Source organism: Vombatus ursinus, unplaced genomic scaffold (genome assembly GCF_900497805.2).
Source record: "Vombatus ursinus unplaced genomic scaffold, bare-nosed wombat genome assembly UNPS02014926.1, whole genome shotgun sequence".
Classification (NCBI taxonomy): Eukaryota; Metazoa; Chordata; class Mammalia; order Diprotodontia; family Vombatidae; genus Vombatus; species Vombatus ursinus.
The window spans coordinates 5,865,792-5,891,949 of NW_020954704.1; the positions used below are offsets into that span (position 1 = coordinate 5,865,792).

The 26,158-nt window shown below is 40.0% G+C and overlaps 1 protein-coding gene across 1 annotated transcript in view; it reads left to right on the top strand.

Moving 5' to 3' along the window:
* Positions 1 to 26,158, top strand: part of SPTB (spectrin beta, erythrocytic) — a 160,237-nt gene that overhangs the window by 28,334 nt on the left and 105,745 nt on the right. Inside the window, exon 2 of the mRNA XM_027843761.1 lies at positions 25,372 to 25,567. Coding sequence (XP_027699562.1) covers positions 25,423 to 25,567 — 145 coding nt within the window. The 5' untranslated portion in view covers positions 25,372 to 25,422. The remainder of the gene's footprint in view (positions 1 to 25,371; positions 25,568 to 26,158) is intronic.

Genomic DNA, 26,158 nt, shown 5'->3' on the forward strand with positions numbered 1-26,158 from the left:
TCACTTGGGGTGGGGTGAGGGGGCTATGTTGGAGGGAAGAAGGGGATTGGGGCAGGTGTGTGTGTGTATGTGTGTGTGTGAATTGTACATGTACGTGACTACTTATATGGATATACCAAGCTGTAGTCTGCTTGATGAGTTAAGCAGCTGCTTCTGTTCAGGATAATTCCGCCAAACATTTGTTAAGTGGATATTTCTGATAAGAGTATTCATATGGAGTTGGGTGTGGCCAGCTGTATAGAGCACAAAAAGATAAAGGGGGGGAGCAGAGCAGTTCTGCCAACCCAAGATTATGAAGGTGGGGAGAGTTATGACAGTTGAAAGTTCTCAGCCAGGTCTGTTAAATGGATTACTTTATACATTTTAAAATTAGTGTACTCTTTGTATTCTAATGAAGAATACCAAGTCTCTTCCTTGAGAAGAATATTGTCCAGTGCCATGCATATAGTTGGTACTTACTGAATAGTTGTCAATAAGAGAAACAAACTGATATGTTTGTAGTCACAGAACTAGTGCCAGAAGTCTACCCAGTCTATAAGAGCTTAGATCAGGTTAGAATCTCAGAAATGTGGTCTGAGTTTATTTTGGAAATTAGCTTATTTTTGCATGTGTGGATAAATTAGGAGAAAGTAGGGTGGCTATTACTTCAATGGACATGTAGGAAGTGTAGATAAAAAGATCACAGGTAGTGTTCCCCATTAAAGATCTTCCTAAGTATTAACTTGAACCAATGGACTGTTGCAATTGTTGAGGTTTAGTGCTGAGAGGTAAATGAATTCAAAAGTTATATGGTCATATCTCATTTAACTGTAATAATGGAAGTGAGAAGTGTGTATAACTTAAATGACAAAAAAGATAACCCACAAATGTTTTCTTTTGGATTTTAGTCACACCACCCCTTGTGTTATATCTGGCCCCATATCTTCTCATAGATTATTAACCTTTAATGATCTAGAGTCCAGAAACCTGAATGGCAGTAGATTGGATTGCTTAATGAGGAATGGCTGTAGTACAAAGTAGATAGATGTTTTACTTAAAGACAGTGAAGAGTTAATTGCATGAGAAAAGCAAAATGTTTTTTTCTACCTTCCTTACACTGATTCTTATGTTATGTTAAGTGTCTTCAGACATTATAGCTATACTTCACTCTCTGTAGCTATGACCCTTCAGATAAAGTTTTGAGGTTTGGGTGGACTTTGTTTTTATAAGAACAAGGACATAGTATATTGATTTGATTTAACCTGATTATAGAACACTAATGGGGGTAGAGGGTGGCAGCTTAGGGAGCCAGCCTTAGGATCAGGCCATAACTAGGGTGGAGTAACTGGAATTCTGCATCTTGGATCCTGGAATTTAGAAGCTGATGGCACTTTCAGTCCAACCTTCAGTACCAATAACTTATCTTAACATCCTGCTAATTAAGAATAATTATTTAAAATTGGGTGCTACCAGGCGTTAGCTCTCAGTTTTCTGGTGGTTATACTCAGTTAAGCTGCACTTCACACTTAACTGCTACTTCCTTCTACTCACCCGCTCTTAATTGGCCTTTTGGTGACTCCTGAAGTCTTCCTTTTACAATTCAATTTGTCTTAAGTTTTGTACTACTTGCTTCAGATGCAAAATGTGCTAGTTATATCTCTGTTACATAGGTGAGGCTCAAGTACTGAGTTCATTATGGGATATAGGACTGGTGAGCAGGAAGGAGATCAGAAGATCTCTTACATGGTGATTTTCCTGTAACTTCAGAAGCTGCCAAATAGCTCTTGTGGTATGTGTGGCTGAAACCCACAAGGTTAGCATTTACATAGTCCAGCAAGTATGCCCAGCCATCAGTGTCCAAAATTCTCAGATTGGCCTGCAGATCTGAGGGCACTTGTCCAGAGGGGAGAAGCCACCTTGGAGCAAATCTTCAATTAGTGCTCACTACTAACAGGATATTCACCCACTGCCTTTCTTTCCAATGGTAGGAATTATGGGCAAGAGAGCTGAGGGGACTTTTGAGAGAAGGAGAGAAAATAGACTTTTACCAATTAAAAATATTAAATTTAAAAAGTAAAAACAACAACAAACAGGAAAGGTGACTACAGCCCAAGCAGGAATGAGAAAAGTACAGTGGTTGTGTGGTTTTTATGTATTGCAAAGAATTGAGGCAAAAATTCAAGCATTTAATTTCAAATGAAATGAAATACGTTCTTCTTTCTCTTTTGGGAGAAGGGACTTTCTTTTCTAATAAGCTCTAACCCCAAAGGGAGAATTAGGTAATGTGTAGAGATCCTGTGTCAGGAACTCATGCATATTTGAAATGATCCATTTTTGAAGTTTAAAAGCTAGCATTTATACCTTTTCCAAAGATTTCAAAGTGACTTGACCCAAATGAGCACCATCTCTTTTTCAGTATTGACTCTGGGGCTTCTGAACAACAAAGCCAGAAGCAGACTTTGTTGTCCTTTGAAATGCCCAGTCTGGCCCCAATGTATGCTGACAACTCTTCTGGGCTCCTTATCCTGATCAACAGTTTGCTGTGTCTTTCTGAGAAGCCTGTTCTTGGACTTTCTGAATGGAAGAAGAGTTATTATTACCTGGAAAAAGCTGAGCATTTTAAAGAATTTTGGATTGCTTGTTGATGTTTTTGGTTTTGTTTGTATAGCTATAACCATTTACTTCTCTGTATCTTTCAGATGACCTACATTGACATGTGTACACTGCCCCTCAGCTTCACACACATATATGCATTCTTAAGTATTCTCCCTCCCATGATGACCAACTGAGAATAGTAGGTTTTTGCTTATCATTGCACTAGCAGTGTTATTTGGAACCAGGTTTCCTTAAGAAAGGAATATGGTAGAGTTACTGTAGGCAGCTCATTCTAACTAGAATGAGAAGTTCATGTGTTCTATAGCTGGAAGATTCTGAGTACCTTGCTTGCAGTGCTCAGAACTAATGGTACCCTTGTCAGGACTGCATTTGAATGATAACATTTGCCGCCTTATTTAACGGACATGGTAAGAGTGTTATCAGATTGCTGCACCTTGGAAAGCGCTCTGCTAAGAACCCGATTTAAGGTCCAGTTCTGGAAGTCTCTCTTAACAGAGGAGTCATTTAGCTTCTCTGGACCTCAGTTTCCTCATCTCTTCCATGAGAAAAGGGGACTACATAATCTTTAAGTCCCTTCCAATTCTAACATTCTATATTCTAAGTATAGAAGATGTGTACTGTGCTAAAGAGAGCTCATAGGAAAAAGTGGCTGGTCTTGTGGGAAGATTAGGGAACTAGGAATAAGAAATCTTAATCCTAATTCAGCCATTGACATTTCTTTGATAAAATCATCCTATCTATGACATGTCTGTGTCTCCATCTGTAATGTGGAGATGTATCTTTTTATTAAAAAAAAAAAGTACTTTGAGATTCTCAGGGAAAAGGTAGTATTTGGATGCATGTTTATTATTTTGGTTTATTTGTGTTTTTAAAACCCAGAGGGTGGATTAGCTATGACTTTAGAACGTGTCATCTGTGTTTCAATTTGGATTATCTTTCTTTCCTGCTGCATTTCTTATTCTGCCTGGTGTCTAGCCAGATATAGTCCTGTATTATTTGTACTTACCACAATTTTTCTTGGATAATTTTAAAACTGCTTTTAAATATCCAATTCTTTGTTTTTTAATGTCTCTCTTTTAAAGGAAGATTGGTGAATAATAACAGTAATGATGATGTCAGTTGCTATTTGTGTGTTGCCTTAAAAAATTTGCAATATGCTTTAGACCCATTAGGAGCTCATCTGAGCCTCACAACAACCATACACGGCAGGTACTATATTATCCTCATTTTACAATTGTGGAAACTAAGGCTCAGAATGGTTAAATGACTTGCCATGATCATGGAGCTTGTAAGGGAGGAAGGATTTGGGTAGGGGTTAGTTAGAATCTTATCCCCTATTAGGAGGGGAAATTGAGGTTGAAAGTAAAGAAAGAATGCTTTCCATTCTTTCAAACCACACACTTGATTTTAAGATTCTTAGATGTAGAATCTGCATCTTATGCTTTTTTTGTCAATAAATGACAAACGGCAGAAGATAAAAACTTTTTCCTCCTTCTGAGGTGATTTCTTCTCTAGAAAAGGACCTGAGTTAACTCTCTTCTTTATGCCTGAATCTCAAAGCTTTGTTCTATGTCAGTCACACTTGACTTGTTAACAATGATGCTGCTTGTAGAGGCCACAGATTTTTTTCTCATTAACTGGACCCTCCTTTTCTCTGACCTCTGACAAGTTCTCTTAATTTTCCCACCAAAATCTTAGATGTCTGTTCAAAGTTAATAGTTTTGGGTATGTGATGTTTTGTTTCACCCTGTAACATTTTTACAATGTTTGCGAAATATACTTTTAGACTTTGAAGCCCAAATCTTCGTCCTTTTTTATATTCTCTGAAAGCATTCCTCTAGTTTTGTTTTGTTTTTTAACATTCAGCATCTTATATGTGGAGCAGGGACAGATGGAACTCTACTTTGCTTCTATACCTTTGTCTGGCACCTTCTCAAAAAAGGTTTCCTAACCTGGGATCTACTATATAAGGATAGATTTCAGGTGATTCATGGGAAAACATTACATTTTAATGTTCACTAACCCCCTAATTTAAATTTAGCATTTCCTTCAGTTATTTGAAAACATTATTCTGAGAAGGGGTCCATAGGCTTCATCAGACTGCTAGAGGGATCTACAACACAAAAAAGGCTAAGAGCTTCTGCTCTGGAGGAACTTCAGCTAATCACGAAACCATTTTAGTGCTCAGGTGTATTTGACTGACTAGAAGGGGGAGAAGTGAATGATGTTCTCTTGGAAGGGACATTAGAGCTCCCAGACAAAGCAGAATTTTCTTTGTCTTTACAGAGGTTCAGCAGAGTTCTATACAGCCTTTGTAGAAAGGTCCTGAACAATGCCTTCCTTTAATTCAACATTCTTTTTATGTTTACCAGATGCCAGTGTGTGTTTGACAAATCCTTCGAGGCTCTTATTTGAAAGTCAGACTGGGAATGAGGCTGAGTGATGCAAGCATATGCTATGCTCGGATCACTCAGTCTCAGGAAGCCGGAAATCTAGATTTTCTTGTTGGCTTCCTCCTTGTCATGCTGTGACCTTGGGCAGGTCATTCTCTCCAACTCTGTGCCTCATATCCCCAGGTTGCAAACCAAGGGCAAAGGTATTCTCACCATGCTGTCTAGTACGCAGATACAACTGAGTAGAGTAGATATTTGCCTGGAACAGGGAGACAGCTCTTTGACCAAAAATCTTTTCCCTTGTGGCCTGAAATCATCCCCATTAGTGTCACTCCTTTGTGTTAAGGCATCGTATTTCCAAAAGTCACTGTTAAAATGCACATGTTACATGGGAGGAATGAAACTAGCACCCACTGAGCATGTTCACATGGATCATTGAGGTCTCATGTTGAGTAAATTTAGTTTTGGGGCAGGGGCAGGCAGAGAAGGACAGGAAAGATAAAAGCGTAAAACATTACTTGGAAGCATATTTGGGGAATGTCTTGTGAGGGAATCTGGGCAGTGCAAGGGGGAGGGAGGTAGTTGTGCTGCAAGGTAGTGAGGGGTAGCAGGAGGTGTGGGGGTGTTGGAGAAGTATGTGAGAGAATATTAATAGCAGTGGATGCTGCCTAATGGGTAAATGAGCACCCACTCCCCAGTTTTCCCTTTTGCTTCATGGAAGTGTTGGACAGATACACAAACCTATGAATATAATACTGAGATTTACTCTGTGTGTGTCAGGCATATGGATGGTGAAGAGGATAGAGTGCTGGACTTAGAATCCGGAAGACTCTAAGTTCAAATCCTACTTTTGACACTTACTAGCTGTGTGACCTCTCTGGTCAAGTCACTGTGTCAGCCTCAGTTTCTTTATCTGTAAAATGGGGATAATATTAGCCCTTGCCTTATAGAATTGTTGTGACAATCAAATGAGATAACATGTAAGCATGTAATTTATACACATGTGTAAAGCATTTTGCAAAACTTTAAGGTACTAAATAAATGCTAGCTATGATGGTGATATTGATGATGTAAAAAGAGACATATGTCTGCTAAAGCCTGGGTAGCAGGAATATTGCTAAATAAGTCAGCAGTTAGTGGTTCCTCCATCAACAAAGTCAGGGAAACCTGTCCTAGACCAACTGACTAGCTGAATAGTGGCGCTGTCTGTGCAGACATGGAGAGTTCGTACAGCAGGTATTGGCTCTATGCCCAGAGTTGAAAATGCTGCCCTCACCTTTGCTCATAGGTAAGAGCTGTTCTTTTGAATGCAGCTTCCTGTTATATCTCCCAGGAAAGGCTTCCCAAGGCAAACATAGCTACCTTGGGCTAAGGAGGGAAGAATCCTCTAGTTAGTGGGTGTCTCTCCTGGGGCGGGGATGGAGGGGAGGAGGTGTCCTTATGGGCTAGAAACAGTTTTAAAGTTTAATTTTTAAATAATTTATATTGAAAGCCTTAACATGAATGAATAAATAAACTGGCACCCCTACTTTATGTATTATTCATTTGTCAGACTTTTAATAGAGTCCTTTTCATTTAAGAAGCGAGGACTTTGTGGTGAGAAAGCAAAGGGTGGGGGGAAGGCTCTGTAGCTGTGTGGGTAAGTGCTTCCCTATAACAGAGGCCTGCGGTGTAATTTGTTTTCCAAGAAGTAGGATAAATGAGAGACCCAGGGACTTTCTGTGCCTGTATTGGTGCATTTGTTCCCCCACCGGGAGGTTACTCTGGATTCCCCTCCTGCTTCCTCCCGACAATGGGTTATTTGCACCCTCTTCCCCCAACCCCTCCGGGGGAATATCATGGTTTTTACCTCGAGTGGGATTTGTGTTTGCTGCTGTTAGCTCCTCGTGCCACTATAGGCCAGAGAAGGTGTGGAAGGAATGCAGTGGTTACAAAATGCCCATCCTAATAGTCTGCACACAACCATCATTTCAGCCTACTCATCGCCTTGCCTTAGGTAATGAAAGTGGATTCCCAGAGTCCTTTGTCACAGCTTCTCTTTCATCTTAGAGGAAAAGGACTTCAGCTTCCTCCTCTTCTAGCAGGAGACAACATCCTATTGAATTGATTGGAGTTCTGGGGATAGACTCACTAAGCATTTACTAAGTACCTGGTATGTGTCTGGCACAGTGTTGGCAGCAGTGGAGGTACAAAGGACAAAATGAAACAGTTCTTGCCCTCGGTGAAGTTACATTCAAGCGAGGGAGATGTTACACATACGAGCACGTGCTAAATAAATACAACGTTATTTAGGAAAGGGGGGCAGCTAGCGCCTGGCCTGGAGTCAGGAAGACTTGAGTTCAAATGTAACCTCAGATACTAGCTGTGTGATGCTGGGCAAGTCACTTAATCCTCTTGACCTCAGTTTCTTCATCTGTAAAATGAACTGGAGAAGGAAATGGCAAACCACTCCAGTGTCTTTGCCAAGAAAACTCTAAGACCCCAAAGAGCAATTCAGGGAGAGAGGCACTAGCATCTAGGGGATTCAGGAAAGACCTTTTCCTGGTGCTTGAGCTGGGTTTTGAAGGAAAATGAGGAATTGTATTAGGCAAAGATGTGAAGGGGAGGTGCATTCTAGACATGGGGAGGGGGTTGGCCCATATAATAACATTAATAATCATAATAAAAATGATAGCTTACATTTATATAGTGCTTATTATGTGCTACACACTGTGCTAAGCACTTTAAAACTATCTCATTTGATCTTCACAACAACTCTGGGAGATAGGTACTATTATTATCCTCATTTTACAGATGAGGAAACTGAGGCAAATAGAAGTTAAGTGCTTTGGTTGGGGCCACTCACCTACTAAGTATATGAAGTCAGTTTTGAACTCAGGTCTTCAAGACTCCGGGCCTGTTGCTTTATTCACTGTTCCACCTAGCTGTCCTAAAGGTGCTGAGGAATGAGATGGAACTTGTATGTGAGGGACAGCAAGAAGGCCATTTTCAATGAATTGGAAGTATGTGAAGGGGAGTACTATATAATTCAACAGTAAAGGTAAGTTTGTGGCCAGATTGTGAAGAGTGCTAAATGCCAAATAAAGGAGTTTGTATTCCTATATGAATAGTGAGCCACACAAGTTGAACAGGAGGGCAATGTGATCAGACCTGTGCTTGAGGAATATAATTGGTAGTGATGTGGAGATGATTTGGAAAGAGGAGCAAGAAGAGCTTAAGTATTTTTAATGTCTTGATATGCATACGAAAGGATTAGGATATGGTGGCAGGGTTACCAGAGAGGACAGAAGTTGACTCAAAAGTATCACAATCATTATTTAGTATTGGTGAGGGTTGGGTATACAACTAACCTAATATCATATTTTAATTGACAGGTAGAATAAGAATTAGAACTCATAGCCTCCACATTATTTTTCAATTATTAATCCATTGTACCGCATTTCCTTTGAAGGAAAGTTTTTAGGGTCCAGTTTTGCCCAAGGATGGATGAACCTGTGTGCTCATGTGCATATAAACATTCCACCTTGTCTTGAACTCTTGGTTTCCCTATTCCAGTTTTGAGTTACTAAGATGGGGGGCGTAGGAGACCCCAATCTGAATATGTAACCCCAAGTATCCAGGGTGAGAAGTACTTAGTAGCATAATCAGACCCAGTTATTACTTACAGACTTGTGCTTTGGGATGCTATGACTTTTTTCCCTAACATATCTATCTACCTGAGGATCTCTTGGTATTCTTCCCCCTTCCCCTACTCATAGAGCCATTCTCCCAAATCACACTGGCAGGGTCCTGAAGGGGAGGATACTACTCTGTTCCTCAGGGTTCTAGAAATAACCTTGAGAGGTTGTAGCTTGTAATACTATGATTCCCAACCCCCTTCTTCCCAATACTTTTACATCAGTGGTGTAATGAAGAACAGGAAGGAAAGAGAACAGAGACAACTTGAGAAGGAAGGAACCCGAAGGAGTACAGTACTTGGTTTAGGATTATGCTTTTTATAGGGCTATGATGCTTTGGACAACTTTATAAATACATGTGTCTAGGTCAGAGAGGAGTTGGTAGGATGGCTCATCTCCCATATCCAATCTGATGCCAAGTCTTGTCTCCCCAACATCTCTTGTACCTCCCCCTTCTGTCTACTTACATGGTCGTAACTCTAATTCAGGTTCTTATCACCTCTCTCATTTGGATTATATTAGTAGGCTCCTAATTCATCTTCCTGATTCCAGTCTCTTTTTTTCTCTCCAATCCACATCCGCATAGATGCCAAATTAACATTCCTAAAGCACAAGTTGGACCATGTCTACTCTCCTACTCAACAATCTTCAGTGACTCCCTATTGCTTTTAGGATAAAAAACAAACTCTTCAGCCGGACATTTAAATCCCTCTACAATCTGGCTCCCACTTCTCTTTTTAAACTCATTTTATATAAGGTGTCCTAAAGTCTTAGTGTAGTTTTAAATCATTAAAGCTTAAAACTTCCTTTTGTACATTCTTGCCCTCAGCCAAATTGGCTCACTTGCAGTTTTTCCTCACTTGACTTTCTATCTCCCATTTGTGTGCTTGCTCTTTCCAGGTTCTCCCCCTATGCACAGAATTCTGTCCTTGTTTAAAGCTCAGTTTGGGTGCCACCTCCTTCCTTAAGTCTTTCCTGATGCTCCCCTAGAGTTATCTACCTCCTCAAGTTACCTTTTACTTATTTACTTCATTTACTTATATACATGTGTGTCCCCTTAGTAAAAAAAAAAAGCATTTTGAGGGCAGAAATCATTTTGTTTTGTTTTCTTAGTCCCTAGCACAATGTCTCACCGCACAGTAGGCAATTCAAATCAATTAAATAAGCATTTATGAAGCACCTACTATTTGCTAGGCACTGTGTTAACTGTTGGTGATACAAAGAAGAAAAAGAGACAGTCTCTGCCTTCAAGGAGCTTACAGTCTAATGGTAGAAGACAGCACACAAAAGGAACTTAATAAATACTTGAACTTATGGTCCATTTATAGCTCTCCATTAAAAGGCAGACTTCCCTTAGTTGGCACTGAACATCCTCCAGAGTTTGGCACCAGAGTCTGTGGCTCCATGGAGAACGACAAAGAACCAGGCCAGGTTCCTGCCTTGTTTGCAATCAGATTAATATACAGAACATTAAAATCTAAGGCAGCGGGACTCTAGGTGAAGGAAGGGAATATATTGGTTAGCCAAAACATTTCCCTAATTATATACAGTCATAAATTAGTTTCTTGCTAGTATGACTATGAAGGACTCAGCAGTCTATCCATTCAGAGAATCTTGTGGTTCAGTCAGAGCAACAGATTGAGTGTAGGAATCTAATCTGTAGTCCTTACCATTCAGTCGCTCAACATGGAAATATTTATTAAGCACCTACTATGTGCCAGCAATGTGAAAATTAAGGCGAGAAACCAGTTCCTGTTCTCCACAGGAGAACATTCTAATGGGGGAGACAATGCACCAGCAATTATAGACAAACATACATGTGTACAGGGAAAATTGGGGATGATCAATGGAGGGAAGGTACTAGCATTAAGAGGGATTGGGAAAGGCTTTTTTTTTTTTGACTAGGCAATGGGGTTAAGTGACTTGCCCAGGGTCACACAGCTATTAAGTGTTATGTGCCTGAGGCCGGATTTGAACTCAGATCCTCCTGAATCCAGGGCCGGTGCTCTATCTACTGTGCCACCTAGCTGTCCCAACTTTTTTTTTTTAAGGTAAGATTTTTAGCAGAAACTTGAAGGAAGCCAGAAGGTAGATGGAATGTCTTCTATAAGGAACAGCATAGAGGCCGGTGTCACAGGATCATGGGTTATGTAAGTTAGTGTAAGGTGTAAGAAGACTGAAAAGCTAGGAGGAAGGGCAGGGTTATGAAGGGCTTCTATCAGAAGAGGTTGGAGGAATGTGTGTTTATGAAGCGCTCTGAGATCCATAATTGGAGAAGAGCATGTAATACCATTGGCAGCTAGGTGGCGCAGTGGATAGAGTGCTCTGCCTGAAGTCAGGAAGACTCACCTTCCTGAGTTCGAACTTGGCCTCAGATGTTTACTAGCTGTGTGGCCCTGGGCAAGTCACTTAACCCTTTTTGCCTCAATTTCCTCATCTGTAAAATGAGCTGGAGAAGGAAATGGCAAACCACTTCAGTATCTTTGCCAAGAAAACCCCAGATGGGCTCATGAAGAGTCTGATACCACTGAACAATGTATAATACCTTCTTTTCTGATTCTTTTGCAGATACAGTCCATTTCATCCTACAGATAAATCTAGAGACAGTCAGCATGCCTATATATTACTACCCTTCTTTTTACAGATAGGAAACTTATTGTGAGCTCCTCGAGGGCAGGGACCATCTTTTGCTTCTTTTGGTATTCCCAGCACTTACCACAGTGTCTGGCACATAGCTGGTGCTAAATAAATGTTTATTTATGGACTGATCGATTGATTGACTGGAAAAAGTACATCCCTAAATGTGCCTTTTGGAATGGTTCCTATAGGGAATTTAAGTCTCACTATACTTACAAGTAGGCAAGTGACTATTTCCGGGTCTAATAAAAGCCTTTTGCTGATGTAGCCATTGATCTGACGAATTGAGATGGATAGTTACTAATACCCTGGATATTAACAATATCAACCTCTGTTTGCTCCCCTTCGTAGTCCCTAACAGACATTTCTCTCTGTATGGACTGTGAGACATTACTAGATGCTGACGTAAAGAGATCTGTATAGCTCATGGGAAATCCCCAGTGTTAGAAGCTGAGCAGCACCTGTTCCTTGGAAGTCTTTGCTGAGAGCTTCTTGGAGCTCTGAGTCCCCTCCCCTTCCCACCATGGGTCAATTCCAGAATATAATCTGGAGCAGGAGACTTTTTCATGATAATGGTAGAGCGGTTGGCACTCATAAGTCTATAGAAGGGTACCTGTTAGCATAAAGATTGAAGAAAAAGGGTCAGGACTGTGGTCCGTCAATTACCTCTAACCTTGTTTTCCAAAGTGGGAGCGGTGGAGTAGCCCTGGGATGCCATGCCTTGGACCCTCAAGGGTTGTGTGATGAATCAATGGGAGAGAGGGAAGATGGGAGGATTGCAACTTCCCTTTTTCCCTTGACCTCTACCATGGTCTGTTGTGGCCTTGTTTACAACACAACTTCACTAGTCCCTTAAATAGTTCTCTGAGGGTGTGCTGGGCCTGGAGTGAGGAACTCATCTTCCCAAGTTCAAAATCCGGCCTCAGATAACAACTAGCTGTGTGACCCTGGGCAAGTCACTTAACCCTTTTTGCCTCAATTTCCTCATCTGTAAAATGAGCTGGAGAAGGAAATGGCAAACCACTCCAGTGTCTTTGCCAAGAAAACCCTAAATGGGGTCACAAAGAGTCAGACGTGACTGAAATGACTTAACAACAACAATAACTTTCCTTCCATTACAGGATGTGGGCTCCTCAGGGCATCTACCAGGCAAGATACCTACAGCAGTATTACCCTAAGTGCTCCAATCCTCCAGCATCCCTAGTCCTTCCCTTTTCCCTCCACATTCTACAGCAGGCACCCCTCAGCTAAGGGCTCTGTGTGCTCACACACACACACACACACACACACACACACACACACACACACACACACACTTTTTGTGTTTTGTTTTGGATGGGAAAGTGAGTAGCCTAGGATGAGCAGAAATGAATGAGTTGTGTTTATGTTATTTCCCCCCCAAAAAAACACTCTTCTTCCAAAATTTTCCTCTTTCTATTGAGGGTACACTATTTTTCCAGCAGCCTATGTTTATAACCTCACTATTATCCTTGACTCCTTACTTTCCATAACTCTTGAGCTGTCAGATCTTGTCATTTCTACTTCCATAGCATTTCTTGTATGTTTTTTTCAGATTTTAAAAGAATAATTTTTGTTTTTTGCTAATTGGAAAACACCAATTAATGTGAACATCTCTCTAAAGAACAGAAAAAAGAGGATGATATATGAAGCTGCAGGTCTCGATTGCTTTTTTTAATGTAATAAATTCAATATTATAAAACCGTCTAGCTTGTCTGGGTCTCTCAGTGTTTAAAAGTGCTTCAGTGACTCTCTTCTTTATTTTTGTCAGTTAACAACCCCAAATCCCTACCCCCCCCAACCCATACTATACCATTAAAAAAACCTAAATCCTTCCTTGTGACAATTAAGCATAATCAAGTATAGCAAATTTACCCATTGGCCATGTCTGAAACTGCTTTTCATTCTGCATACTGAGTCCATCACCTTTGTGAGAAGATGGGTAGCATCCTTCATCAGTCCTCTGGAACATGTTTACTCTACTCACACAGCTACCACCTCGTTCCAGTTACTCATCATCTGTACTATTGTAATAGCCTCCTAATTGGACTCTCTGCCTCAAGTCTCTTTCGTCTCCAATCTATTTTCTATATAACTGTGATTTTCCTAAAGCACAGGTTTGAACATGTCAGCTTCCCACCCTTAACTCAATAAACTCCAGTGTCTCCCTGGTGACTTTAGAACAAAATATAAATGTCTGTTTGGTTTCAAGACTTTGACAACTTGGCCTCAACCTAACTTTCTTGCTTTATACAGTAATCCTCTTCCTGAACCATGCAGTGAAGCCAAAGTGACTTTTTTTCCCATTCCTTATACACATACCTAGACATAATTAAAATAACCAAATATGAATAAGAGAATAAGGTCTGACATCATTAAGCAACCATATAAAGAAAGAGGAATGGCATTATGTTGACAACTTTCTGCTTGATCGAAATCAGAGCATTTAATTTTTGTTTATTAATGAAAGAAATTCACCTGCCTGGCTAGCTACATTAACTGAATTAGTGGAATCATATCCCCAAGACATATCCAGGTTTGTTTTTTTTAATGAAATGATCATACTTACTGACTTTAGCTTATAGTCACTGGGCAAGCAACCGTTTTTCAAACAAGGTAAACTTCTAAAAGTTTTTTCTTGTAATCTAAAAAGTGAGAAATCACCTGATCTTTATTAATAATTAATAAATTGTTATGGGCACTTTTATGTTGTCTGCATGTCAGATGGTCATGTCACACGTAGTTTTTGAGGTACTCAGAAAGAAGAATGGGAGATCCACAGTGAGAAGAGGTTGACAATGGTGTCTTCATTCATTCACTCACTTTCAACATATTATGATGTATTACAGTATATGAGGGCCTGGTTGAGAGGATTTTAAAAATTATATTATCTAGTTTTAACTAGGTTAAAGGATTTATCTATAAGAATATATATTATCTAGTTCTAACTAAACTATTCCTCATAAAATGGATAAGTAGCTTACAAAAATTCCTACAAAGAAAACTACAGATTGAAGATAAAGTTAATAATGTGAACGCAAGAGAATGAAACAATGGCAAAGCTGACACTTTCCCACTATTGTTTTTTAAAATAAATTTTTATTGATAGCTTTTGTTTTCACATTGTCTAAATTCCCCCAGTATCCCTCTCCCAACCTCTCCCAGAGACCCATTCTATATAACATTAACATTTTTAAAGAAAAAGAGAAAAACAATTAGCAAAAACAATATATATCACAAAATCTGAGAATATATGTATAATAATAGCTAAAATGTATATATCACTTACATGTGCCAGACACTGCTAAGAACATTACAATTATTATCTCATTTGATCTTCACAAGAACCGTAAGAGGTATGTGCTATCATTATCCTTAATTTATAGATGAGGAAACTGAGGCAAACAGGGATTAAGTGACTTGCCCAAGGTCATGTAGCTAGTAGGGATCTGAAACTGGATTTAAACTCAAGTCTTCCTGACTTTGGGGCCAGTGTTCTATCCACTGTGCCACCAAGCTGTCCGCTGATGTTCCACAGCCCCGGGCCTCCCAGCTCTGTAAAGGAGGAGGAGGAGCTGTGTTCTCATATCTCTTCTTTGAAACTTGTTCTTTATCATTTTGTAACATTCACTTTGATTTGTTTTGTGGTGGTTGCTCTTTTGGTTTTCTTTACCGTCGTCGTGTATATTGTTTTTTTGGCTTTGCTTACTTCACAGGGCATCAGTTCAAATAAGTCTTTCCGTGTTTTTCTGTATTCATCATCCTCACCTTTTCTCATAGCACAGCAGTATTCCATTAGATTAATGTACCACAGTTTGTTTAGTCATTCCTCAATCTATGGGTCTCTATTGCTGTTAATGATTAACCTTGAACGTACTTATATTATACCTTGAGATACTAAATAATGATAGTTTGCAGCCATCACAGCAGGACATTTGAAAGCATCTTGAACAGAAAGGCAAACTTCTATCATTTTTTCAACAGTGTTTAAGTGCTTAGCATTTTCAATAAACTTAATGACAAATTTCTAAGAGACACTTTGGAGGTTTCTTACATAATAGCGAGAGACAAAAAGACACATACCATTGGGAGAGACTTATTCTTCCTGCAACAAACAAAAATGCCCAGAATAATACATGGAAAATTATATGGTGAGATACTAAAGTGCATTCTTCTGCTAGTAAATCCTGTTGAAAGCTGCATAGGAAACATCGCTGAAGATTTAAAGAAACAGATATTAGAACAAATATGTGGTGGGGGAGGTTTTGTATTTGGCTGAAGGAAAGTAAAGATTTTTTTGATTTACCAGTTCATGGTGTTACTAGATTCTATTTTGATAATGAAACAGAGGAAGAACTATTGTTTTTGTGAGCCACTAAGGGAAAGATGTAGAGAAGATAAATTCTCAACAGTAATTTACTTCTTTGATAACAGTGTTTTATGAAGAAACTGTTACCACCGATGGAGCAGTTGCTCTCACACATATGTTTGCTAGTTATCTCTTATTGAATTTCAAGATGAATTACACATTTTTCTTTTCCAGAAAGACAAATGTTCCAAAGTTTCTGATCTGTTCTGTGGTGACAAGTAGCTGTCAGTAGTATGCCACAGATAGTTTATGCTAACAGATATTTAAAAAAAAAAATCTGATCCTTTAAGGTGAAGCAACATTTTAACAATGAGTGAGAAAATAACTACTTTTTCAAGGAACATGCAATGGAGAGAACATCTTGAAAACTGATCTTCGGAATGTTTTCATTGTTGCTGAAAACAATGTACCAGTAGTGTGGTGTCTGTTTAAAACACAAACATAGACACAGACAGATGGACAGACAGATAGACACACACACACATGCACACACACACACACACACACCCTCCCTCAACCTCATATCTGCATGTTTAAAAAAAAATTTGGAAAGAATTTTTCTAAACTGTCCAAAATCTTCAAAACAAAGAATTTTGTTGGGTTTTGAACCAATTTGTTTTAAAAAATGAAAATATATAACACCTTCTGATTACTTTTAAAGAAATAACTGATCATCGACAGGGAAGATGGAAGTTTTTCTCTAAGTTGAACGAAAATCTTTGTATGATAGATGGGATTGACAAATGACTATCTTGATTTAGTAAGCATAGCCAATGATGAACTTCTTCCACTTTTATCTATCTTTGACACTGTGACATTTATTAAAGCCAAGTATCAAAATGAACTAAACTTACATGAGACCTTCAGATTGCTATATTACAAAGCATTAAACCAAGATTTAAAAAAATAATTATTTCAATCAAATTAATTTCATTAAAATATTAATGATGAAATTTTATTGAGCAAGTTTATTGTTTTGTTTGCAAATACTTTCAAAATGTTTTCATTCTCATCTTTCAAAAATGTCTATTGTGTAATTTTAGTCATCTACATAATTATGACATTATATGCACATAATTTTTTTAAAAGCAAATATACATGTGTTAAGGGTATGTACTCAAAACATTTTTTATTTCTAATAGAGGTATATCATTAAAAAAAACTTCTGAGATAACTGATCTAGAGAGCTAGGCTGACCAGCACATTAGACTATAGTCTGGGGAGGCTTGATGGTGACAACCAAATACAGACGCCAACAAGCTTCAGTACCCAGAGACATGCCACTAAATTGACTGAAACTGCAATGTGCTGAATTGAATATTACATGAATTTAAACACTGCTGAAAACAATTATAAAAGTTCGCCTTCATGTTCAGGATGTTTAGTTTTTAAATGTCTTGCTAAATGTGATAGCTGCAAACTACCATTATTTAAAATCTCAATGATTAGCAAAAAAAAAAAAAAATGGGGAACAAGAAATTCTCAGCAGCAATAACAACAACAAAAAGCAAAGGTGTCCAGTGGGGAGAAATATTTACACTGGGTAGGAGGCAACTAGTGGTGTGGACTTAGAAATGAAATTCTATGACTGTGAGGTTTAAGTAAACCTCACCATTAACCAGATGGTCTTGACTTCCACCCACCACCATCCTAGGAAGACATAGTTGGACTAATTTCACTTCTTGCTTTTTGCTCCAAGGAACAAATATTTTCATCTTCCTCTAACAGTGAAGTTTTTAATGCATGTTTACTCTGCTTTGTAGGTGATTGTATTTTAGAGATTGGATTAGGATAAGAAAGGGTTCCTTAAGCTTCTCTAAAATATCCCTTCCCCCAGGATCTCACCTTGTGTTTCACTGAAAATAATTGAGATTATTCCTGAGAGCTCCTTCTTCTCTCCTCTTCCTCATCTCCTATCACTCAGACATGTTCCCAAGATAGCTCCTCCTTCACACCTGTTTAACATGAAGAGGTGGCCCTACTTCTTGCCAAGGCAAACCCCACAACATGTACTCTTGATCCCATCCTCTCCCATACTCTCCAGGCAGATCGCCTCTTCTGTCATCCTTACTTTGCCTGTAAGTTTCAATCTGTCCTTGTCTACCCTACTGGCTATAATCATATCTATGTCTACCTCTTTTTAAATCCTCACTTGATCCAACCATCCCTACCAGCCTTCATCCTAGCTCCTCCCTTTTTAGCTAAATTCCTTGAGAAAGCCTTATCCTTCCTGCCTCTACTTCCTCACCTCTCACTGCTTTTAAACTCTCTGCAGTCTTGTTTCTGATCTTATTATTCAACTGAAACTGTTTTCTCTCCAAAATTATCAGTGATTTATTAATTTCCAATTTTAATGACCTTTTCTCAATCCTCATCCTTCTTTACCTCTCTGAAGCATTTGACACTATTGGAACTGTAAATTGACATTATTTGACACCATTCTCTCCTGGATCTCCTTCTACTTGTCTGATTGCTCTTTTTCAGTCTCCTTTGCTGAATCCTTCTCCAAATCATGTGCACTCTAGGTTTTCATGTCCACTGTAAGTTGTCACTCTAGGCTCTGACCTGGGACCTCTTCTCTTTTACCTCTTATCTGACTTGGTGATGTTATCCTCTCCCATGAGTTCAACTATCATCTTTATGCAGATGGTTCCCAAATGTGAATCGTCCAACCCTAACTCCTTCCTAAGCTCTATTCTCAGTCTTCCATCACCAACTACCTACTCCTTGATCCTCTCAAAGTGGGTATTATATAGGCATCTCAAATTCAATGTGTTCAAAATAAAACTCATTATCTTTCCTCAAAACCTTTCCCCTCTTCCCAATTTTTCCTTTACTGTCAAGGATACCACCATTCTCCGGCTCACCCATGTTCACAACTTTGGTGTAGTCCTCTACTCACATTTACCCTGCATATCCAGTATGTTGTCCAATCTTGTCTTTTCTACCTTCACATTATCATTTACATATATCCCTTTCTCTTTATTCACCCTGGTGCAGCTCCTCATGATCTCATAATTTTGTTGTTTTTCTGTCATTTCAGTAATTTCCAATTTTTCATTACCTCATTTGGGGTTTTCTTGGCAAAGATCCTGGAGTGGTTTGCCATTTTCTTCTCTAGCTCATTTTACAGATAAGGAAACTGAGTCAAACTGGGTTAAGTGACTTGCCTAGGGTCACACACATAATCTGAGGCTGGATTTGAACTCAGGAAGATGAGTCTTCTTGGCCTTGAGGCCCAGTGTTCTGTCCACTGAGCCAACTAGCTGCCTAATCTCATAATTGGACTATTGCAATAGCTTTCTTCCACTCAGCTGCCAAAGTGATTTTCTTAAAGTAGACCATACCACTTCATTACTAAATAAGCTCCAGTGGCTCTCTCTTGCCTCCATAATTAATTAGTCAATAAACATTTATTAAGTGACTACTTTGTGCCAGGCATTGGGCTAAGTACTGGATTAGATATAAAATGCTCTGGCGTTTAAAGCCCTTCACAATCTGGCCCCTTTCTATCACTCCACTTTTCTTCCTCTTTATCCCCCCTTCCATGTACTCTGTGATCCAGCTACTCTGGCTTATTTGATGTTCTCAGCACATGACCCCATGCTTGGAATGTTTTCCCTCTCTACCTCCTGGCTTCTCTGTCCTTTCTAAAGACTTAATGCAAATCTCTCCTCTACAAGAAGCTTTTTCTGGATCTTCTCTGCCTCCATACTCCTAGTACCCTCTGAAGTTATCTAACTATCTATATCTATATTATAGGATAATGTAATTATATTATAATTAATATATCAATAAATATTATATGATATAATATATCTATATATTATGTTATTTATCTTTATTATATATCTTCATATCTGTCTATACTTACATATATACATGCACATATATACATGCATACATACATATTTGTGTGTATCTTAGTATGTACATGTTGCTGTTATTGAATTGTTTCAGTCACGTCTGACTCTTCATGACCCCATTTGGGGGTTTTCTTGGCAGAGATACTGGAGTGGTTTGTCATTACCTTTTCCAGCTTATTTTACAACTAAAGCAAACAGGGCTAAGTGACTTGCCCAGAGTCACACAGCTAGTAATTGTCTGAGGCTGGATTTGAACTCAGGTTCTCCTGACTCTGGGACTGCTACTCTATCCGTTGTAACTTTAGAATGTACATAGTTATTTGCATATTGTCTCCTCTGTTACTATGTGAGATCCTTGAGTGATGGAATGGTGTTTTTGCCTTTCTTTGTATCCCTAATGCTTAGTACAGTGCCTACCACATAGAAACTACTACTCTTTAGAAGGAATTTAGGGGAATTTCAAGGATTAACTTTTGATCCTACTTGCCCCCAATACCAAAATGAGCTGGCAGTAGAAGAAAATGGAATAGAGGTAGCTAAAGATGATATAATAAGAATGATTATTAAAGCTCAATTGTGACAAATCATTCACTTGCTTTAAAAAACAAACAAAAAACCCTTTACTGGCTCGTTCCCTAGCGCCTCTAATAAAAACAGACATTCTTCTCTTTGGTATTTAAAGCACTCCACATATGGTTCCAACCTGTTTTTCTAGACATTTCACATTATTTCCCCTCACACATGATGCAGTCCAGTCAAACTGACCTATTTCCTGTTCCCCATGTACAGTATTTCATCTCCAGCCAATTTGCCTCTTCACCAGCTATCCTTTAGGCCTGACATGTTTCTCGTCTTCCTCTCTGCCTCATTAATTTCATTCAAAGTGGGATTCAAATAGTCCCTCCTGCAGGTCTTTTCTGATCTCTCCAGTTGCTAGTGTTCTCCCTATTAAAAAAATAAAATTTGTTTTGTATTAACTTTGTATATATTTGTTATTTATTTATGTACCTGAGCCACCCAGTAGAGTCTAAGCTCCTTGAGAGCAGAGGCTGTTTTCATTATTTTCTTTGTGGTTTTGGTGCCCAGCGAAGTACACGGCACATAGTAGGTGCTTAATAAATGCCTGATGAATGGAACAATCAGGATTCTATGTCCAAGAGTTCAGTAGTATCCAAGACAATAAAAAAGATACTATCTTTGGCTGTAGGATCAGAGAAAGGACAAAGAGGATGGGAACCACCCTGTGTAATCCATCTGACTTATCTGGATTTCTCCATAGCAAGAGTTTGCTAAGAACAGGAAAGCTAGACACAGCTGACTTCACTGTTCTTACTTTGGTCTGATAATTTCTCATCCCCTTTTCTCTACCCCAACACCTCCCTCCCATTTTCCTTTCTCTAGAAATATATTTTGACACTTGGCTTCTTATCAATGTTCTGTGGCCAGAAAAATATACTATATTTTATGTTGTATGAGAAGAGATAAGAAGATTGGAAGGAAGTTCTTTTCAGTTCAACAAGTATTAATGCCCCAGCCCTGTGTCTGAGATTCTTTTATTCCTTCAGAACCTGGATTGGGTTAGAAGGATTATTTAAAGCCAGAAAGGATTTTATGGGCCATCTATTCCTTTTACTTTACCAAAAAACTCCTGAGGCTCAGAGACATTAAGTGACTTGTCCAAAGTCACAGCAGAGATGGAAATTAAATTTGGATCCTCTAACTCCAAATTTAGAGAACTTCCCACTGCATCATTCTGTGGTTCTAGATCTTAGGTTAGCCTTGTATTTAGTGTCTCTTCAGTAAATTGAAGGTCTTGTGCCAAACCCAGTGGGCAGCTAGGTGGTGCAGTGGACAAAAGTACTGGACCTGGAGTCAGACTCATCTTCCTGAGTTCAAATCTGGCCTCAGACACTTACAAAGCTGTGTAACCCTGGACAAGTCACTTACCTCTGTTTGCCTCAGTTCCTCATCTGTAAAATGAGCTGTAGAAGGAAATGGCAAACCACTCTAGCATCTTTGCCAAGAAAACCCCAAATGGGGTCACAGAGAGTTGAATATGACTGAAATGACTGAAAACAACAGCAAAAATCCTGAACCTGTGGCAATGTATTTAGAGATACAGATAATTAATTAAGAACCCTTTCTACCTAGCCTCTTGCCTTCTTATGGCAAAGCTTTTTGCAGGGCCAGCTTTGCATTAATAAATAAGAAAGGGGCAGCTAGATGGCACAGTGGATAGAGCACTGTCCTAGGAGTCAAGAGGACCTGAGTTCAAATTTGGCCTCAGACACTAGCTGCGTGACCCTGGGCAAGTCACTTAACACTAATTGCCTTCCCCTTTCCCCCCAAAATAGAAAAAAAAATAAGAAAAATGTGAGAGAATTTCTTATGGGGGAAGATTGGATTAAATTGAGCATAAGATGGATCTTAATCTACAAAGCAATTTCCCCCTGCTTTGCCTTATTTTCTTCCTTCAGTCTTTTTGTCTTATATTTATATTATTCGTATCACCCATCAGAGATCTCTCAATATTTCTCCTACTGATCATGTATAGATATCTTGCTGCCCACTTAACTGTGTGAAGTTAGTGGAATTCACCTTACCAGGCAAATGTTCTTTCTGAGTATAAATTGCTTTCCCCAGGATGCCACCTGGAAACAGCAGCTTTGCAGAAGAATATGGCTTAAAGAGCTGGTAAGAAGTGGATTCCACCTATCATTCTTTGAACCATCTTCATTTGTTTATTTCCAAGGGAACAATCCTCTTAATTTTTTTTGGTTATTATTGTTTTAAAAAAATTTGAAGACAAGATGATGTTTGGTTCGTGCCTTCATTTCCTGCCTCCTGTCACAGGAGGGATATTTTAAGCAGGATGAATTGTTATCGAGTTGCTGCTCTTCTGAACCCAGAGCAATCAATCTTGTCTTGAACCCCAGGCCTACCAGTCTGCCTGCTAAGTCTGTTCTTTCTGGGGCAGACTTATTTACGGAGTCAAGGCAAGGGTAATTTCACTCCCCCGTCCTTCACTGCCTGTTCTTTTCTCTGCCACTCTTAAAAATAGCCCAGGGCTCTGACGAAGACCCAGGGTCTTGTTACCTCCATCGTGCATGGTTCGATCACATCTCTCTGGAGTCTAGCAGCCCTGTTCTTTCCAGGAGGCTTTGGCCACGTTTGGTGTTCGAATGGAGTTTGGATGGCCCTTCTCCCTTATGAGTGAGTAGCAGTAACAAATAGAGCAAAGAAGGAAAAAAGAAATCATTCTTTATCTTGTCCAGGCTGGTTGGCTAGTTCAATCAAGAACTGTTCTACTAGAGGCAGCTTACCCAGGCCAGTCTGTCCCTTTTAAAGAAGCAAAGGGGTCTCATGATTGAAGTAAATCGCTTCCCCCTCCCCCAGGCTGCTATAAGGTCTGACATGACCTGGCATAACACAGCGTAGCATTGCACAGTACAGTACAGAATAGGATTGTATAGTACATAGCACGGTACAATTAGCTTTCACTCTGTATATGCTTCATCTTCAGACTGCAAAAAATGTTGAAAGACCAGTGAGTGGCAAACACGGTGGTGAAACCCTTGCTGTTTTTAAGAGTCTATGTTTGCTTCCTTTGGTTATTTTGCTGCTGCCTGTATGAAGCATAACGATAGCATGTAGTTTTTAATGAGGTAGGTAAATAATAAGACGAGCTGTAAAAAAAGGCACCATATAAGATAAGGGACAGGGAAAAACAGTAAGAACTGAACCCCAGCGTGTGCCACCCCCCTCTCCTCCCCCACCCCTACCCCGGGGACTGGATGGTGGGTCTGGCACAAAGGTGGTTAAACAAACTGATTCTAGATCAGAGGTTCTTAACCTGGGCTTTGTGAACTTTTTTTTTTTAATATTTTGATGACTATATTTCAACATAATTGGTTTCCTTTGTTTATCTATGTATTTTATTTTATGCATTTAAAAATATAATGCTGAGAAGGGATATATAGACTTCACCACATTGTCAAAGGGGTTCATGACACAAAAAAGGTTAAGACATATAAACTTGATGGTCAAAGGCAGGAATGGGGTACTTGTGGCCTCAAGGCCACATGTGGTCTTCTAGATCCTTGGGCGGGGGGGTGCCTTTTGACCGAGTCCAAGTTTTACAGAACAAATCCTTTTATTAAGGAGATTTGTTCTGTGAAGTTTGGATTCAGTCAAAGGACTGCACTTGAGGACCTAGAGGGGCACATGTGACCTCGAGGCTACAGGTTCCCCATCCCTGGTAAGGCTTATCTTGTTCTATCACTTTTCCCTCTATAACTATCTAATAAGAGTTGGATTAAAAAACAACAGTCACCTAGAATAAGGGTTTGATCTATGCTAAGGCTAGCAGAGCTGTGGGAATTCCCAAGAGGCCAGGCCAGGACTGATGGTAGTGACTGCAAAGGGGACTGTGACCTCAGCAGATATGGGTTTGTGCCCCTGTTAGGGAGTATTGAAAAAGGAGGGTAGTCTGAGGTATATTTATGTGAGACAAAACTTTTCAGTGCTCTTATGCTCCTAAGAAATTGGGTATTACTACTTCAAGTTACAGTTATATTAAGTTAGCCTTGTGCATTTTCTTCTTTAAAAACAACAACAAAAAAACCAAACCTGAATTTTAATAATATTCTTTGGTAGTCTCAGATTTTATTCTTTGTATCTATTATTAATGTGATTGAGGCCTTTTCCAGTATGTTCTAAATAAAAAGGTATTTTATCTGAAGTATTTTATAGATATTATCTCATGAGTCTGTGAAAAAACTTTGGGAGGCTGGTTGTAGGTCATTGGGAATCAAGGATTATTGGTTCCATTTTACAGAGAGGAGAATTGAAGGTCCAGAGAGTACAATAACATCCCAAAGATCATACAACTGAATAAACAAATGACAACAAGCACCTGGGATTTGGGGCTTCTAAAGCTGCCCCTTATATAAAGGACTTGCAACCACCAATTGTCCCATGTAAACATTGCTCCTTCACAAAGCATCGTAATGTTGGCAGTCAGGTGTTACTGGACTTGGGCATACAGGTCAAGCCAGGCTCTGTGGCTCAGCGGATTTCAACAGGAACTCCATTTTTTTTGCCCATGGAGTAAAAGGCTCCACTTAGCTAAAGAGCACCTCACCAAAGACACAGCCTGATGAATATCTGTAGCAAGAGAATTCCTTTAGTAAGCTATCTGGGTGGACTTTCTCCAGGACTGAGTTGCTACAAGCCCTGAAGCTTTGGAGACAACCCTAAGCTGGCTTTTTCCATTTCCATTTTCCCTATTTATTCATTTTTCTTTTCAAGCTACACTCAGCCTATTCCCCAGCTTGCTTCCTCCCTCCCCTGTCCCTTCCCTCCTCCTTTCCCCCCCCCTGCCCCCCATTGTGTCCTGGCCTCAATTTGGTGGGCAGATGCTTCTCTCCTCAGCGCGGTTGCCTCTGCAGCCTCTGGAGCCCGACCCCAGCTAGCAGTCTGTCTGGAACGCAGGAAGGGGGTGGGGAGCTCTGGTTCACTGCAACTGACGTCTCCACCTGCTGGCTGCCCTGACTCTTACTGCATGCAGCTCTCCTTGTCCCTTCTGCTGCCGCTGCCACTGTTGCCGCCGTCATTGTTACTGTTGCTGCTGTTGCTGCAATATTTCATAACATATGATCCAGGAACCTCAGGTGGAAAGCATGCTCAGGCAGATGGCACAGTGTGCTGCTCTTAGAAGGATCTGTTTCTGTCAGAGGCTCCGAATAAGTTTCCCCTGAGAAAAAGTCTGAAGGGGTGGGGAGCTAACCCTTCAATACATGTTGCTCTCCCTCCAGGGGCCCTTTCATGAGGACTGAGGCAGGAGCTGCTGCTGAGAGCCTCCCAACATGACATCCGCCACTGAGTTTGACAACGTGGGCATCCAGCAGTACAGCAGGATCAACGCCCGCTGGGACTCCCCGAACAATGAGTTGGACAATGACAATAGCTCCGCCAGGCTCTTTGAGAGGTCTCGGATCAAGGCCCTAGCAGGTACTCTTCTGAAGGGTGAAGGGATGGAGTATGGGTGGGGAGAACCTTCCTCAGTACCCTCCTTTCCCCAAGACCACCTGTATTCCCAAGCCTCTGGCTGTGAATGGCAGGGGGAGTGTTGGGGATGCTTCTTGGGTGAAACCTACTGATGCCTGATGGGAGTTTGCTCATAGGGAATTCAGTCTTCCATCTGTGCTCTGAGCTTGTTCACTAGTACTGGCAACAGTCACTGTTCACACCTGTCCTCTGGTTCATTCATATTTCACCCTATGAAAAAGGAGGTGGTAGCTCTGTGTGTGTGTGTGTGTGTGTGTGTGTGTGTGTGTGTGTACTATACTCATAGCAACTGGAAGTGGCCATCCTGAGTGACCTGTAGCCAAATTCACGTGTCAGAGCCCAGTCAACTGAATGAAATAATCAGTGTGTTAAGGGCGAGTAATTATATTATCAACTAGGAGCTGATCTCCTTTTCCCTTTACCTTCCTCTTATCTGGAGGATTGTGCAGGAGCTGTAACTCCCCAAAAGAGCTCTGGGATGATCATACCTAGGGTCCCACAAGAAAAGAGTACCCAAGTATGAAATTGAGAACA